Here is a 16,718-nt window from a genome sequence, read left to right as displayed (position 1 = left end):
CACGTTTTAGAGCCTGACATTACATACTGTAGTGTAAACCACATGTTTTAGAGCCTGACATTACATACTGTAGTGTAAACCACACGTTTTAGAGCCTGACATTACATACTGTAGTGTAAACCACATGTTTTAGAGCCTGACATTACATACTGTAGTGTAAACCACATGATTTAGAGCCTGACATTACATACTGTAGTGTAAACCACATGATTTAGAGCCTGACATTATATACTGTAGTGTAAACCACATGATTTAGAGTCTGACATTACATACTGTAGTGTAAACCACATGTTTTAGAGCCTGACCACATGATTTAGAGCCTGACATTATATACTGTAGTTTAAACCACATGATTTAGAGCCTGACATTACATACTGTAGTGTAAACCACATGATTTAGAGCCTGACATTACATACTGTAGTGTAAACCACATGATTTAGAGCCTGACATTACATACTGTAGTGTAAACCACATGATTTAGAGCCTGACATTACATACTGTAGTGTAAACCACATGCTTTAGAGCCTGACCACATGATTTAGAGCCTGACCACATGATTTAGAGCCTGACATTATATACTGTAGTGTAAACCACATGATTTAGAGCCTGACCACATGATTTAGAGCCTGACATTACATACTGTAGTGTAAACCACATGATTTAGAGCCTGACATTACATACTGTAGTGTAAACCACATGTTTTAGAGCCTGCCATTACATACTGTAGTGTAAACCACACGTTTTAGAGCCTGACCACATGATTTAGAGCCTGACCACATGATTTAGAGCCTGACCACATGATTTAGAGCCTGACCACATGATTTAGAGCCTGACATTACATACTGTAGTGTAAACCACATGATTTAGAGCCTGACATTACATACTGTAGTGTAAACCACATGTTTTAGAGCCTGACATTACATACTGTAGTGTAAACCACACGTTTTAGAGCCTGACATTACATACTGTAGTGTAAACCACATGTTTTAGAGCCTGACATTACATACTGTAGTGTAAACCACATGTTTTAGAGCCTGACCACATGATTTAGAGCCTGACCACATGATTTAGAGCCTGACATTATATACTGTAGTGTAAACCACATGTTTTAGAGCCTGCCATTACATACTGTAGTGTAAATCACACGTTTTAGAGCCTGACCACATGATTTAGAGCCTGATCACATGATTTAGAGCCTGACCACATGATTTAGAGCCTGACAACATGATTTAGAGCCTGACCACATGATTTAGAGCCTGACATTACATACTGTAGTGTAAACCACATGATTTAGAGCCTGACATTACATACTGTAGTGTAAACCACACATTTTAGAGCCTGACATTACATACTGTAGTGTAAACCACATGTTTTAGAGCCTGACCACATGATTTAGAGCCTGCCATTACATACTGTAGTGTAAACCACATGATTTAGAGCCTGCCATTACATACTGTAGTGTAAATCACATGATTTAGAGCCTGCCATTACATACTGTAGTGTAAACCACATGATTTAGAGCCTGCCATTACATACTGTAGTGTAAACCACATGATTTAGAGCCTGACATTACATACTGTAGTGTAAACCACATGATTTAGAGCCTGCCATTACATACTGTAGTGTAAACCACATGATTTAGAGCCTGCCATTACATACTGTAGTGTAAACCACATGATTTAGAGCCTGCCATTACATACTGTAGTGTAAACCACATGATTTAGAGCCTGACATTACATACTGTAGTGTAAACCACATGATTTAGAGCCTGCCATTACATACTGTAGTGTAAACCACATGATTTAGAGCCTGCCATTACATACTGTAGTGTAAACCACACGTTTTAGAGCCTGACATTACATACTGTAGTGTAAACCACACGATTTAGAGCCTGCCATTACATACTGTAGTGTAAACCACATGATTTAGAGCCTGACATTACATACTGTAGTGTAAACCACATTATTTAGAGCCTGCCATTACATACTGTAGTGTAAACCACACGATTTAGAGCCTGACATTACATACTGTAGTGTAAACCACATGTTTTAGAGCCTGACATTACATAGTGTGTCAAGTCAAGCGAGACTCGGGATGTGAAGTGGTCAGAGGACACGCAGTGGCCATGTAAGAAAAGGAGAACAGAAAGAGCACTTTTCTTTCCACATCAAATGGAAAGAACAACAGTGTCCTGGGCCGCAAAGTGATTACATACTATGATCATGTCGGTCTCACTGCCAAGCTACAAGAAAGAGAGGAAAAAACCCTTTTCAGAATAACTCCCGAAACGAGCATCACGACCCAACATTGACCATTAAAAATATATATATATATATATATATATATATATATATATATTTTTTACCTTTATTTAACCAGGCAAGTCAGTTAAGAACATATTCTTATTTTCAATGACGGCCTGGGAACAGTGGGTTAACTGCCTGTTCAGGGGCAGAACGACAGCTCGGGGGTTTGAACTCGCAACCTTCCTGTTACTAGTCCAACGCTCTAACCACTAGGCTACGCTGCCGCCCCATACAAACAGATCAATAAGAACATTCTATTGACACAGGTGCGTAATGGTTACTTCACACTAAATTTGTCTGAGATCAACTGTATACTAGCTTGCCAAATGGAGAAACACCTTATTCATTATTTTAGTGCACTATTTTTGACCAAAGCCCCTAAGCCCTATGGGCCCTGGTTAAATGTAGTGCATTAAATAGGGAATAGGATTATCATTTGATAGCTTATCAACTGGCAGCTTCATTAAATAGTACCAACAATACACCAGTCTCAATGTCAACAGTGAAGAGGCGACTCCGGGATGCTGGCCTTCTAGGCAGGGTTGCAAAGAAAAAGCCATATCTCAGACTGGCCAATAAAAATAAAAGATTAAGATGGGCAAAAGAACACAGACACTGGACAGAGGAACTCTTCCTAGTCGCCTCTTCACTGTTGACTTTGAGACTGGTGTTTTACAGGTACTATTTAATGAAGCTGCCAGTTGAGGACTTGTGAAGCATCTGTTTCTCAAACTAGACATTCTAATGTACTTGTCCTCTTGCTCAGTGGGCCTCCCACTCCTCTTTCTATTCTGGTTAGCGCCAGTTTGCGCTGTTCAGTGAAGGGAGTAGTACACAGCGTTGTACGAGATCTATAGTTTCTTGGCAATTTCTCACATGGAATAGCCTACATTTCTCAGAACAAGAATAGACTGATGAGGTTCAGAAGAAAGTTTTTTTGTGGCCATTTTGAGCCTGTAATCGAACCCACAAATGCTGATGCTCCAGATACTCAACTATTATTATTAGTCAAATCAAATCAAATGTATTTATATAGCCCTTCGTACATCAGCTGATATCTCAAAGTGCTGTACAGAAACCCAGCCTAAAACCCCCAAACAGCAAGCAATGCAGGTTTAGAAGCACGGTGGCTAGGAAAAACTCCCTAGAAAGGCCAAAACCTAGGAAGAAACCTAGAGAGGAACCAGGCTATGTGGGGTGGCCAGTCCTCTTCTGGCTGTGCCGGGTGGAGATTATAACAGAACATGGCCAAGATGGAACTAGTCTAAAGAAGGTCAGTTTTATTGCTTATTTAATCAGGAGAACAGTTTTCAGCTGTGAAACATAATTGCAAAAAGGGTTTTCTAATGATCAATTAGTCTTTTAAAATGGTAAACTTGGATAAGCTGACACAAGGTGCCATTGGAACACAGGAGTGATGGTTGATTATAATGGGCCTCTTGACGCCTATGTAGATATTCCATAAAAACATCTGACGTCTCCAGCTACAATAGTAATTTACAACATTAACAATGTCTACACTGTATTTCTGATCAATTTGATGTTATTTTAATGTACAATCAATGTGTTTTTCTTTGAAAAACAAGGATATTTCTAAGTGACCCCAACTTTTAGCTAGCGGATGTCCTTAATGTGCAGCACCTCTTAGCTCTCCAGCCTAGCTAGCTAGCGGATGTCCTTAATGTGCTTCTGCTCTTAGCTCTCCAGCCTAACTAGCTAGCAGATGTCCTTAATGTGCTGCAGCTCTTAGCTCTCCGGCTTAGCTAGCTGGCGGATGTCCTTAATGTGCTGCAGCTCTTAGCTCTCCGGCCTAGCTAGCTAGCGGATGTCCTTAATGTGCGGCTGCTCAGAGATGATAGTGTCGGATAAAGAGAGATGAGACAGACTGCCAGACACTTCTGGCTAACAACAGACATACAGACACTTCTGGCTAACAACAGACATACAGACACTTCTGGCTAACAACAGACAGGCAGACAGACACTTCTGGCTAACAACAGACAGGCAGACAGACACTTCTGGCTAACAGACAGGCAGACAGACAATTCCTGCTAACAGACAGGCAGACAGACACTTCCTGCTAACAACAGACATGCAGACACTTCTGGCTAACAACAGACAGGCAGACACTTCTGGCTAACAACAGACAGGCAGACAGACACTTCTGGCTAACAGACAGGCAGACAGACACTTTCTGCTAACAGCAGACATGCAGACAGACACTTCCTGCTAACAACAGACATGCAGACACTTCTGGCTAACAACAGACAGGCAGACACTTCTGGCTAACAACAGACAGGCAGACAGACACTTCTGGCTAACAGACAGGCAGACAGACACTTTCTGCTAACAGCAGACATGCAGACAGACACTTCTGGCTAACAACAGACAGGCAGACAGACACTTCTGGCTAAGAACAGACAGGCAGACAGACACTTCTGGCTAACAGACAGGCACTTCCTGCTCACAACAGACAAGCAGACACTTCCAGCTAACAAGACAGACACTTTCTGCTAACAGTGAGTCGAACAGTGAGTCTAACTGACATAATTTCATAGCATTCATCCCTATCAGAGACTGCACAAAGGATAGATTGTGAGATTGTTTAAATGCATGCACGCACACACACGCAAACTCACGCACACTGACTGGCACGCAAACTGATTGACACAGACACAGACAGAATTTCTTCTCTCTCTCTCTCTCTCTCTCTCTCTCTCTCTCTCTCTCTCTCTCTCTCTCTCTCTCTCTCTCTCTCTCTCTCTCTCTAATCAGCAGGATAAAGGTGGGAGTCTGGCAGCCTATCTAGGAATCACAGTGTCCACATAGTGATGATGACATCACCAGCCAGCGTCCAAAGGTCTGTAACCAGACTTATTTATTAGCCCTGTGAAACAACCAATCACAGTTCATTTTCATCGACTTTTAGTGATGTCACTGTACTGATGAGGAAATAGTCTCAGAGGGATTTTGGTCAATTAAAATAAAAAAATCCTGTTCCTTCCTATAACCAAGTATGTACCATTAGGGATGGACACACACAGACACACAGACACACAGACACAGACACACAGACACATAGACACACAGACACACACACATAGAATAGTAGTCAAACTGTTCAGCGTCTCTTGGTTGCTTTATTCAACCACATAGTAGTCAAACTGTTCAGCGTATCTTGGTTGCTTTATTCAACCACATAGTAGTCAAACTGTTCAGCGTATCTTGGTTGCTTTAAGTAGAATATGGCCGACAAATTTATCCTAAAACAAAATGACTAATCCAGTAAGATTCTGAAAAAGTTACATAGTTTGATTGCTACTTAAACAGCACATATCCAGAAGTATGCTGTTGGTTCAGTGCTTTTGTCTAGAGACAGAGAGGGGCATGTGACCCAGTAAGTGAGTCTCTGTTTGGTTTAAGAAGAGAGCAGGGTCAATAAACATTGCCCTTTACACATCCAGTGTGTTGACAGCATCAAGATGAAGAAACAAAAAGTGGTACAGAGAGTCACTGTTGGATGGTTTGGCCCGTCAGACCTGGCTAGCAGATCATCATCATCATCATCATCATCATCATCATCATCATCATGTGGTACAGAGATCAACAGAGAGTCACTGTTGGATGGTTTGGCCCGTCAGACCTGGCTAGCAGGGTCCTCTGTAGCTCAGTTGGTAGAGCATGGCGTTTGTAACACCAGGGTAGTGGGTTCAATCCCTGGGACCACCCATACGTAGAATGTATGCACACATGACTGTAAGTCGCTTTGGATAAAAGCGTCTGCTAAATGGCATATATTATTATCATCATCATCATCATCATGCTTTAACTGGGGAGGAGAAATACTGCCATGCTCTGCTTTATGTTATCTAGACTGGAAAACAGACGTAAACACACTGTGATAGTGGGACACATGTTGCTCAGTAAAACAGATCCTTGTACCGCCGTTTACAACATTGGCAAATTTATCTTGAATCTCAAAGCCAGGTGAACTCATCATCTCACTGGATAATGTAGGACACTTCAACCTACCTCCTGACAAAAAGAAACCAAAATGCAAAAACAAATATATATACACGTTTCTAAACATCCTCTCATCATTTTAAACTGGTAAATGTCTGAGATAATAGTGTGTTTTCATCACAATGTTACTTACTATTAGCATAAGTAGGCCTACTTTAACTTTAAATGGCTTTAAACCACATATTAAAGACTATTATCCACAATTGGATTTCTCAAATCCAATACCACATTTAATCCAAAACTGAATACACCCCAGTCTAATATGAATCCAATCTCAATCCATTAAGGTAAAGAAATGATTTAAGTACACATCTAACTAACTCCACATTACACTAGGTGTGTTTATATCAGTCGAACATTACTACATGTTATTTGTTTTGACATACCATAGTTTTGGGTCCCTGTGCACAATGTTGTCAGTGTCTGACAATGCATCCCATTTGACCCAATCATGGCGTGCTCTCTACTGGTACCTGTAAGGGAGGAGGCACACAGGGAAAAGGCTTGGTGTGGTGATCCGGTTTGTTGTTGTTATAGCCGCTGTCTGTTTACCTACTACAACATTAGGAGATTAATACACACTAATTTACATACTGCATTTCTCCTTCCCGTTTTAAAATAGCCGTTATTAGGAAACCACTTCAGTGTTACGTCAGATAGAAACACGTTGTGCCTTCGGTAAGTATTCAGATCCTTTTCTACATGTTGTTATGTTACAAGCCTTATTCTAAAAAATGGATTCAATTCACTTTTTTCCTCATCAATCTACACACAATACCCCATAATGACATCACAATACCCCATAACGACATCACAATACCCCATAATGACATCACAATACCCATTAACGACATCACAATACCCCATAACGACATCACAATACCCCATAACGACATCACAATACCCCATAACGACATCACAATACCCCATAACGACATCACAATACCCCATAACGACATCACAATACCCCATAATGACATCACAATACCCCATAACGACATCACAATACCCCATAACGACATCACAATACCCCATAATGACATCACAATACCTCATAATGACATCACAATACCCCATAACGACATCACAATACCCCATAACGACATCACAATACCCCATAACGACATCACAATACCCCATAACGACATCACAATACCCCATAATGACATCACAATACCCCATAACGACATCACAATACCCCATAATGACATCACAATACCCCATAATGACATCACAATACCCCATAATGACATCACAATACCCCATAACGACATCACAATACTCCATAAGACATCACAATACCCCATAATGACATCACAATACCCCATAACGACATCACAATACCCCATAACGACATCACAATACCCCATAACGACAAAGCAACAAAAAAAAACGTTTTTTTTTAGAAACGTTTGCAAAAATATGAAATATCACAACTACATAAGTAATCTCGGACCCTTTACTCAGTACTTTGTTGCAGCACCTTTGGCAGCGATTACAACCTTGAATCTTCTTGGGTATGACGTTACAAGCTTGGCACGCCTGTATTTGGGGAGTTTCTCCCATTCTTCTCTGCAGATCCTCTCAAGCTCTGTCAGGTTGGATGGGTAGCGTCGCCGCACAGCTAGTTCAGGTCTCTCCAGAGATATTTGATCGGGTTCAACTCCCGGCTCTGGCTGGGCCACTCAAGGACATTCAGAGACTTGCCCCGAATCCACTCCTGGCTGTGTGCTTAGGGTTGTTGTCCTGTTGGAAGGTGAACCTTCATCCCAGTCTGAGGTCCTGAGCACTTTGGAGCAGGTTTTCATCAAGGATCTCTCTGTACTTTGCTCCGTTCATCTTTCCCTCAATCCTGACTAGTCTCCAACATCTCCACAGCATGATATTGCTACGCTGCACCATAGGGATGGTGCCAGATTTCCTCCAGATGTGATGCTTGGCATTCAGGCCAAAGAGTTCAATCTTGGTTTCATCAGACCAGAGAATCTTGTTTCTCATGGTCTGAGAGTCCTTTAGGTGCCTTTTGGCAAACTCCAAGTGGGCTGTGATGTGCCTTTTACTGAGGAGTGGCTTCCGTCTGGCCACTCTACCATGAAGGCCTGATTAGTGGAGTGCTGCAGAGATGGTTGTCCTTCTGGAAGGTTCTCCCATCTCCACAGAGGAACTCTGGAGCTCTGTCAGAGTTACCATCTGGTTCTTGGTCACCTCCCTGACCAAGGCCCTTCTCCCCCGATTGGTCAGTTTGGCCAGGAGGCCAGTTCTAGGAACAGTCTTGGTGGTTCCAAACTTCTTCCATTAAGAATGATGGAGGCCACTGTGTTCTTGAGGACCTTCAATGCTGCAGACATTTTTTGGTACCTTTCCCCTGATCTGTGACTCGACACAATTCTGTCTCAGAGTACGGACAATTCCTTTCAACCTCACGGCTTGGTTTTTGCTCTGACATGCACTGTCAACTGTGGGACCATATATAGACAGGTGTGTGCCTTTCCAAATCATGTCCAATCAATTGAATTTACCACAAGTGGACTCCAATCAAGTTGTAGAAACATCTCAAGGATGATCAATGGAAACAGGGTGCATATGTAAATAAGGTATTTCTGTTTTTATTTTTAATACATTTGTCAAAATCTGTAAAAAAAAAACTGTTTTCGCTTTTTCATTATGGGGTATTGTGTTTAGATTGATGAATGAAAAAATATATATCATCAATTTTAGAATTAGGTTGTACACTGTATACTTCATTTTTCAAAGTAATTTATCAAATAAAGAAAATCTAAATCAATAAAGCACATGATCATGTTGACTTTTAATTCATCAATAATTTCTGGATCAGTGCTCTCCTACAAACATCAAGGCTAACTGACAGTTAAGCCAAAAACTAGAATAGCACACACACTGCCACTCTCAATTTATGCCCTGAAAAAACAGGAAAATCACATATAGAATTTTAGGCTGCAATAAATAATAATCTCAGACACATTTCAGTTCAGTTTTTCTCAAACTAAAGTGTGAAATCAACAGACAGGTTCAGTCTTTGGTCTGAGGCGGTTGATGTGGGTGTTGTGTGAGAGAGAGAGAGAGGGCAGCAGAGATACTGTCGCTCCAGTGCTGGGAAGAAGGTAAAACCCCGCCTGCGTCATCAGCTTTACTGGAACAGCTACCGTATCGGGTTCAACAGATCAATGCGAACTGGGTCCACACGTTTATGTTATTGTTGCCGGCATTAATGCCCTTTTAATCTTGTGGAGATTATCGCCATCGATCCACATCCATACTGCCTAACAGATTTGTTTGGAAAAAAAGTGACAACTGCACAACCGAAAGAATGGCAGGAGCGACAATAAACAAAATGTCCTGTTTGTTTTCGTTAGATATGTTTCCCTCTTCTTTGTTTTTAAGTACATCACATGAACATCATTTTCCTACAACGTCATTTCATGTCAAATGTGACATAGAATATTTGCTTTTTCCAATGGCCTACTTTAGCTTGGGTCTAATTTCACATTGACGCCAGAAGAATATTGTGCGAAATAGATTCGGTCTATATGGTTTTAATTTCACAAAAGAGGTAGAGGTATTGGAGTGTATTTTTCTATGTAGAAATTATTATAGTGTTAAAGATATTTCTCCCTAAATCGCTATAATTTCGACGTCACAAACACCATAGTAAATTTTAAAAGATTTTCATAATTTTATTTTCGAAATAAAAGCAATATAGACCTACGCTTTTTTTCGATCGTCTATAGATAAGGGTGCATTTATTATCCAATTTTTGTTTCTTATTTGTTTATAGGCCTATTAATTAGTTTATTTTGCATATAATTCCACTCATTCGTTAATTATGAATAGGCTTAATAACGTCTACCTGTTCAATCTCAACAGTCCAGAATTCTATCGTGACGCTTGTCCTGTGTGATTTATTTATTTTGTCAAGTTATTTCAGCTGGACTGTAAACCGCATATCAATGACGTCGGCTCCGCTAGCTGTAACCGGGATGGTTGTCGGGTCCGTGGCAGGCACATGGAGATGTCAGCCAGGACCAGGACAGGCCTGATTACATGCAGCAGTGTGAGTGCCGGTGGAATAAGTTTGAGTCAAGTGTCACGTTTGATTTGACTACAACTAATAAAGCTGTGACAAGGCCATTTTCCCCGCTGAAACTAGGCAGAGAAAGGGCACCCGTTCAATTCTCTGCCTCGGAGCTGTTGTATCAAATAATTAGTAGGCCTATGACCAACAGCTACTGCAACGGTGGTTATTGCCTAAATACCTATTGACTATTAATAAACCTATATTTATGTAGGCCTACTTGACATAAACTGACGAATTGGAGAGAAAAACATTACGCATTTACAACCACATTTTTTTTTACATAATCTTATGATTTATCATTTTCAATCCGTGATATTTATAGACGTAATTGTTCTATTACACCCGCTGAATCTGCACAACGAACAGCGAACAAAAGCCTCGCGCCCTGCTCCACGTTTTGCCTAACTGGTTAACCCACGACAAGGTGACGTTTTGTGCTCGAGCTGTGGGTCACGCCGAGATTTATATCAATAATTCATTGAGCCGCGCGCTCTGCAGCTTCTGTTCTTCTTTTCAATTCCCTGGCTGCTACCTCGCACCGAGCCGATCACATAATACCTTCCCCCAAAAGCCCTGAGCTGCCTGGCCGCAGAGTTACCGCCTTCTGTAAACGAATGATGCTGCTGCGGGGAAGAAGGGAAGTCTGCAAAGCCTTTCCCCTATATCATTTAAGGCTAACCAATGGTATAGGCTATATTTGTTGATGTTGTCATGGTGTCAATTGTGTTTACAATCGCTTCATTAACTCATGTGAATATTAAAACGGCCTTCAACGTTCGCTACATGAAGTCATGGCATTTCACTGATCGCGGAAGGAAAGCAACCTAATATCTTTCCGTCCGTACAATATTAGTCATTGCATTATAGCCTCTTAAAAAATGTCCCTGTTGTTCTTCTAATCACTACATTACGTATTGTATCTATAAATGACATGTGATGGTGTAGTTGTTTTGTTCGTACAGTTTTTTTTAGCAGGCTGCAATTTTGAATCATATCTTTTTAGAAAATGCGCAGAATTTGAAATATTGCTCCACTATTCGCAGCTGGTCTGGTCTTCCTTTCCAAACCTCATCTCCATCAGGCAACATCCCCCCTCGATTTAGTCAAAACAGTCAACTTTCCACACTATACTTACGCACATAAATATGCAGCCTATACGCCTGTAATAGTTTCCATGTAGGATAGACCATATTGAGTTATTCATCTGTGTAAAATACATTGCCATTACTAATAGGCCATATTTGTTTGCTTAAAATTACTAGTGTATTAATTGAATGTACAGTGTATTTAAACACTATTTTTTTTGTACGATTGTGAGAAGAGTGAACTAAAAGAAAAGAGGAAACCTCAGTAAATACAATCCACAATCAATTCTGAAAGGGAACCAACTATAGAGAGGGTACATCTGTTCGCTTGGACGGAACAAAAGAAAGCCCGTCTCGTCGTTCCACGTGTTCTCGCTAGAGGGTGCACCAGCCTTACTATAAGGCTACCATGCATGTATTTACCCGCTTTTCAACGCATCCCAGGCTTTGATTGGAAAAATCTCATCACAATCAACAGCATTCTCTGTCAGTCTGTCTGTCTGTCTCTGTCCCCTTCTCTCTCCTCAATGAGGGAACACGCACAGAACAAGTCATAGCAATGTATTTGCACAATATTCCTTAGGCTGCATTAATAGCCTGCCTACTCCAGGTGTAAATATGTCGATTCAATAAAAATACAATGGTATATATATGTAATCACACACACACACTATATATATGTATATATGTGTGTGTGTATATTATATTATATATATATTATATTATATTATATATATATATATATATATAGAATTGATAGTCCTCCCCCATAAAAACAAACGGCAAACTTGTGTATAATTATTATATTTTTCAGTGCTGCACATTTTTAAAAATGGGTGTCCAATCTATCTGCTTATAATAATTTAATATCGACATTAAAATAAAGCCACACATGACATTTCATCAGAAGAACTTGCTCATCACTAAAAGAGAATTCCCCCCTAGAATATCAGTAGCATAAATAGATAATAAATCCCCCCCCCCCCTAGAATATCAGTAGCATAAATAGATAATAAATCCCCCCCTAGAATATCAGTAGCATAAATAGATAATAAATCCCCCCTAGAATATCAGTAGCATAAATAGATAATAAATCCCCCCCTAGAATATCAGTAGCATAAATAGATAATAAATCCCCCCCCTAGAATATCAGTAGCATAAATAGATAATAAATCCCCCCTAGAATATCAGTAGCATAAATAGATAATAAACCCCCCCCCTATTAAATAGCCAATAATTACATGGATAAATAATATTAGAGAGAAATCATTTGACCTTGTCATTGATATCGAGATTTGATTTGATTTTGATTAGATTTTTTGGGATCATCGTTATTATGGATCACTAATAACAATACTACTACTTTAATTTGAAATAAATGTCATGTATCTAGCCTACTCAGTAGTGAGAGCTATAGGTAGATAGATAGATAGAGATAGATAGATAGATAGATAGATAGATAGATAGATAGATAGATAGATAGATAGATAGATACTGAACTGTGTTTTATTGCAGGGCTATAGCCTGACTACAAGCAGAGGCAGGCAGGCAACAGACATCAGCAGAGACGGGTCGGTTTTATTGAGGATACCTTGTCTTACCTGCAAGCCGTAGGGCTGACATCCTCTGAAACTCGGGTTCCTGCAGCCACTTCCACATCCTTCGAAAGGTCTCCCTTCCGGATTTAAGTTTACTCCAAGGTTTGGGGTTCCTTAAGAGGTCTGAAAGGGTGCCTTGCGAGCGACACAGCACCCTCTGAGCGAATATAGCCTGGGGGATGCTATACCGCTTCAGTTCAGCTGTGATCCTTTGTGCAACTTCTTTGGTGTTGATCTCTTCAAGCTGCCCCGAGTTGTTACCTTGTTGTCCCGAGGAGGAGGGCGGTCTGTCCCGGTTGGAAGCCAACACAGGCCCGTGGGATTGAGAGTGGCCCGGGTGCCCGGTGTGGTGCATCCCGTTTAAATGCGGCATCATACCTGCCGTGGGGCCACCGAGGCCTCGTGAGAGGTGTTGTTCACCCCTGGACAGCATGGCAGTGTGGGCATCGAAGTTGGAGCTTAGCATCTTGTCGTGCCCATGAGTGCCATAGTTATGGAGGTTTTGCTGTGTATTATGAAGAGAACCCAAGCCATTGCCAAGAGGGCTGCTGGCCAGGGGGGATAAACTCTGACCCATCCCGGTCATGTCCTTATGATAGTGACTGTAGAGGTTGTTCATTGCTGGTAAACCCCTCTCGTCCCGCATCAGCGTGAAACTCCCGCTTACGTTCCCAGAGAGACGCTGGTGGTGATGGTGATGGTGATGGTGATGCGGATGGTGGAATTTGTCCGAAACGGTTGAAATGGGGGGTAACGGTTGAAGTGGAGTTAACGTGGTGTATGTGCCGTTCATACCCATCCCCGGTGGAGATGTATCACACGGCATGCTCATAGCGTGATGGAGCGGGTGCGATAATTCTGGTCGGTACTCTCCGGCTCCGTCCAGAATCGTTGCCATGCTGGACACCATGGCGGACCGCGACGATGCAGCAGCCAGATCCTGATGTAACCGTAAAGAAGCCCCCGCGTTCCGGTTGTGATGGGGGCTGTGGCTGTTCATCAAGTCCTGGTCATGGCTCAGTCCGCCATGCAGATTGCCAATGCTGTCCATTGTCATCTCTGGGTTCATGGCGTAGGCATCCAGATCCTTGGCCAGGCATCGATAGGCGTTATAAGCAGTCTTCATTCAGCCCTCATTCAGTCCATTGATCTAGTTTATGTTTTGTGCCGGGATGGGTATTTCCTTCGTTTTGTTTTCTCTAAGGCCTCTTGTTTGTTTTTTTTGTTTTTGTTTTTTTTACATTTAAAAACAATTCCGCTCTCTATCAGACGGGCCAGTGCTGAGTCTACCTAGATCCATGTCCGAGCCTCTCCTCCTCCTACGTATTATGTTTAGGCAAGAGGAGCTGTCCAGGATGGGCTTGCTGAACGAACAGCCTAACCCGCTGGCGGGGAGGGGACTCACTGTTACGGACGGCTGATCTGACCACCCAGAGTCGCTACTTGGTTCAAATAAAGGCATTTCATTGGCTGCTTCTCCCATATTCATTTTTTTTTAACGCGTAGAGCAAGTCAGATATAAAGGGTGGTAGAGATTTATACGCGTCTCTTGCATCTGGAGTCTGTCAGAAAGTATAAATGTCTTCTCAACTTCCTCAGCTGTAATAGTTTAACAAGACACACTTTTCAGTGAAAGACTTTATTGATAGCATGGGTTAAATAGGTATATGGTCAACATTGGGCCATACTTATTTGATTTTTTTTTTTTTGCATAGGCCTACAAGAATAAACTGGCTACCGACCAGTGGGTGCAGCATTAGATTAATAAATTATTACATGATTTGGATATTCATGTAAGTCTGTGGCGCTTATATATGTCAATTTTCATGTGCTTTTTGGCATATCCCAACGCCCCATTAGAGGGGGGGGTCATGGCATGTCGTTATAATTACAATTAGCGTTAAGTGCCTTGTCAGCTGGGGGACTCGAACTAGCAACCTTTCGGTTACTGGCCTAATACGCTAAATACTAGGCTACCGGTTGTCACCAGAGGTTGCTTTATGGTGTTTCAAATTGTAATGTCACGTGCGCAGTAAAATGCATTTCTTTCAAGTTCGAAAACCAACCATGCATTAATCTATATCAATGTACTACACAAGGACAATTTAGGTTAGGCCTATATAAATAAACAAATAAGTAACATTTGTAGAGCTATTAGTCATCATCATGTCCACATGCTTCCTGTTTTGCCAATTTGACCAAATATATAGGCGAGCAAAACAACACAGCAAGTGCAAAGTTACGATTTTTACCATCATTTAACTAGGCAAGTCAGTTAACAAATGTTTATTTACAATGGAGGCCTAGGAACAGTGGGTTAGCTGGTCTAGGAACAGTGGGTTAACTGGTCTAGGAACAGTGGGTTAACTGGTCTAGGAACAGTGGGTTAACTGGTCTAGGAACAGTGGATTAACTGCTTTGTTCAGAGGCAGAACGACAGACGTTTTACCTTGTTATCTCAGGGATTCGATCTTGCAACTAGCCCAACGCTCTAACCACTAGGCTACCTGCTGCCCTCTTTAGCAAGAGTAACATGCTCAAACAAAGTGCAGATAGCCTTCTGTTCACATTGCAATCACTGAAAACTAGACCAAATGATTTTTTCTCTCTCTCTCTCTCTCTCTCTCTCTCTCTCTCTCTCTCTCTCTCTCTCTCTCTCTCTCTCTCTCTCTCTCTCTCTCTCTCTCTCTCTCTCTCTCTCTCTCTCTCTCTCTCTCTCTCTCTCTTTCTCTCTCTGAAGTAGATCTGAGTCAGAAATATAACAATTATAAGATTTTTCAGGATATATGAGTTGTGTTATTCAAATCTGAATTCATCCTGTATGATACATTATCTCTCTCCCACTTTCCATGTGCTCTCTTCTTGACCATACCCAGATTTCTCAAAATTCCCTATTCTCCAGATTAACCTAGATCCTATTCTCCAGATTAATTTTACATCCCTATTCTTCAGATTAACCTACATCCCTATTCTCCAGATTAACCTACATCCCTATTCTCCAGAATAACCTACATCCCTATTCTCCAGATTAACTTTACATCCCTATTCTCCAGATTAACCTATATCCCTATTCTCCAGATTAACCTACATCCCTATTCTCCAGATTAACTTTACATCCCTATTCTCCAGATTAACTTTACATCCCTATTCTCCAGATTAACTTTACATCCCTATTCTCCAGATTAACTTTACATCCCTATTCTCCAGATTAACTTTACATCCCTATTCTCCAGATTAACCTACATCCCTATTCTCCAGATTAATTTTACATCCCTATTCTCCAGATTAACTTTACATCCTTATTCTCCAGATTAACTTTACATCCCTATTCTCAAAAGCTTAACCCTACATCCCTTTTGTCCAGATTAACTTTACATCCCCATTCTCCAGATTAACTTTACATCCCTATTCTCCAGATTAATTTTACATCTCTATTCTCCAGATTAACCCTATATCCTTATTCTCCAGATTAACTTTACATCCCTATTCTCCAGATTAACTTTACATCTCTATTCTCCAGATTAACCTACATCCATATTATCCACACCTTTGTATCTTTGGTCTTTTGAAGCAGCAGTTGTACCACTCAGTATGAGGTCTAAATTCATAT

At 41.1% G+C, this 16,718-nt stretch overlaps 1 protein-coding gene across 1 annotated transcript in view; it reads right to left on the bottom strand.

The window, feature by feature from the left end:
• onecut2 (one cut homeobox 2) overlaps positions 1-14,419 on the bottom strand; it is a 49,192-nt gene extending 34,773 nt beyond the window's left edge. Inside the window, exons 1-2 of the mRNA XM_046305870.1 lie at positions 13,112-14,419; positions 6,716-6,802 (exon numbers count right to left, since the gene is read on the bottom strand). Coding sequence (XP_046161826.1) covers positions 6,716-6,802; positions 13,112-14,234 — 1,210 coding nt within the window. The 5' untranslated portion in view covers positions 14,235-14,419. The remainder of the gene's footprint in view (positions 1-6,715; positions 6,803-13,111) is intronic.
• Positions 14,420-16,718: the final 2,299 nt, after the last annotated feature.

This window comes from Oncorhynchus gorbuscha, linkage group LG16 (genome assembly GCF_021184085.1).
Source record: "Oncorhynchus gorbuscha isolate QuinsamMale2020 ecotype Even-year linkage group LG16, OgorEven_v1.0, whole genome shotgun sequence".
NCBI lineage: Eukaryota > Metazoa > Chordata > Actinopteri > Salmoniformes > Salmonidae > Oncorhynchus > Oncorhynchus gorbuscha.
The sequence above is the reverse complement of the archived record's forward strand: the minus strand, read 5'-3'. Positions and strand labels throughout refer to the sequence as shown.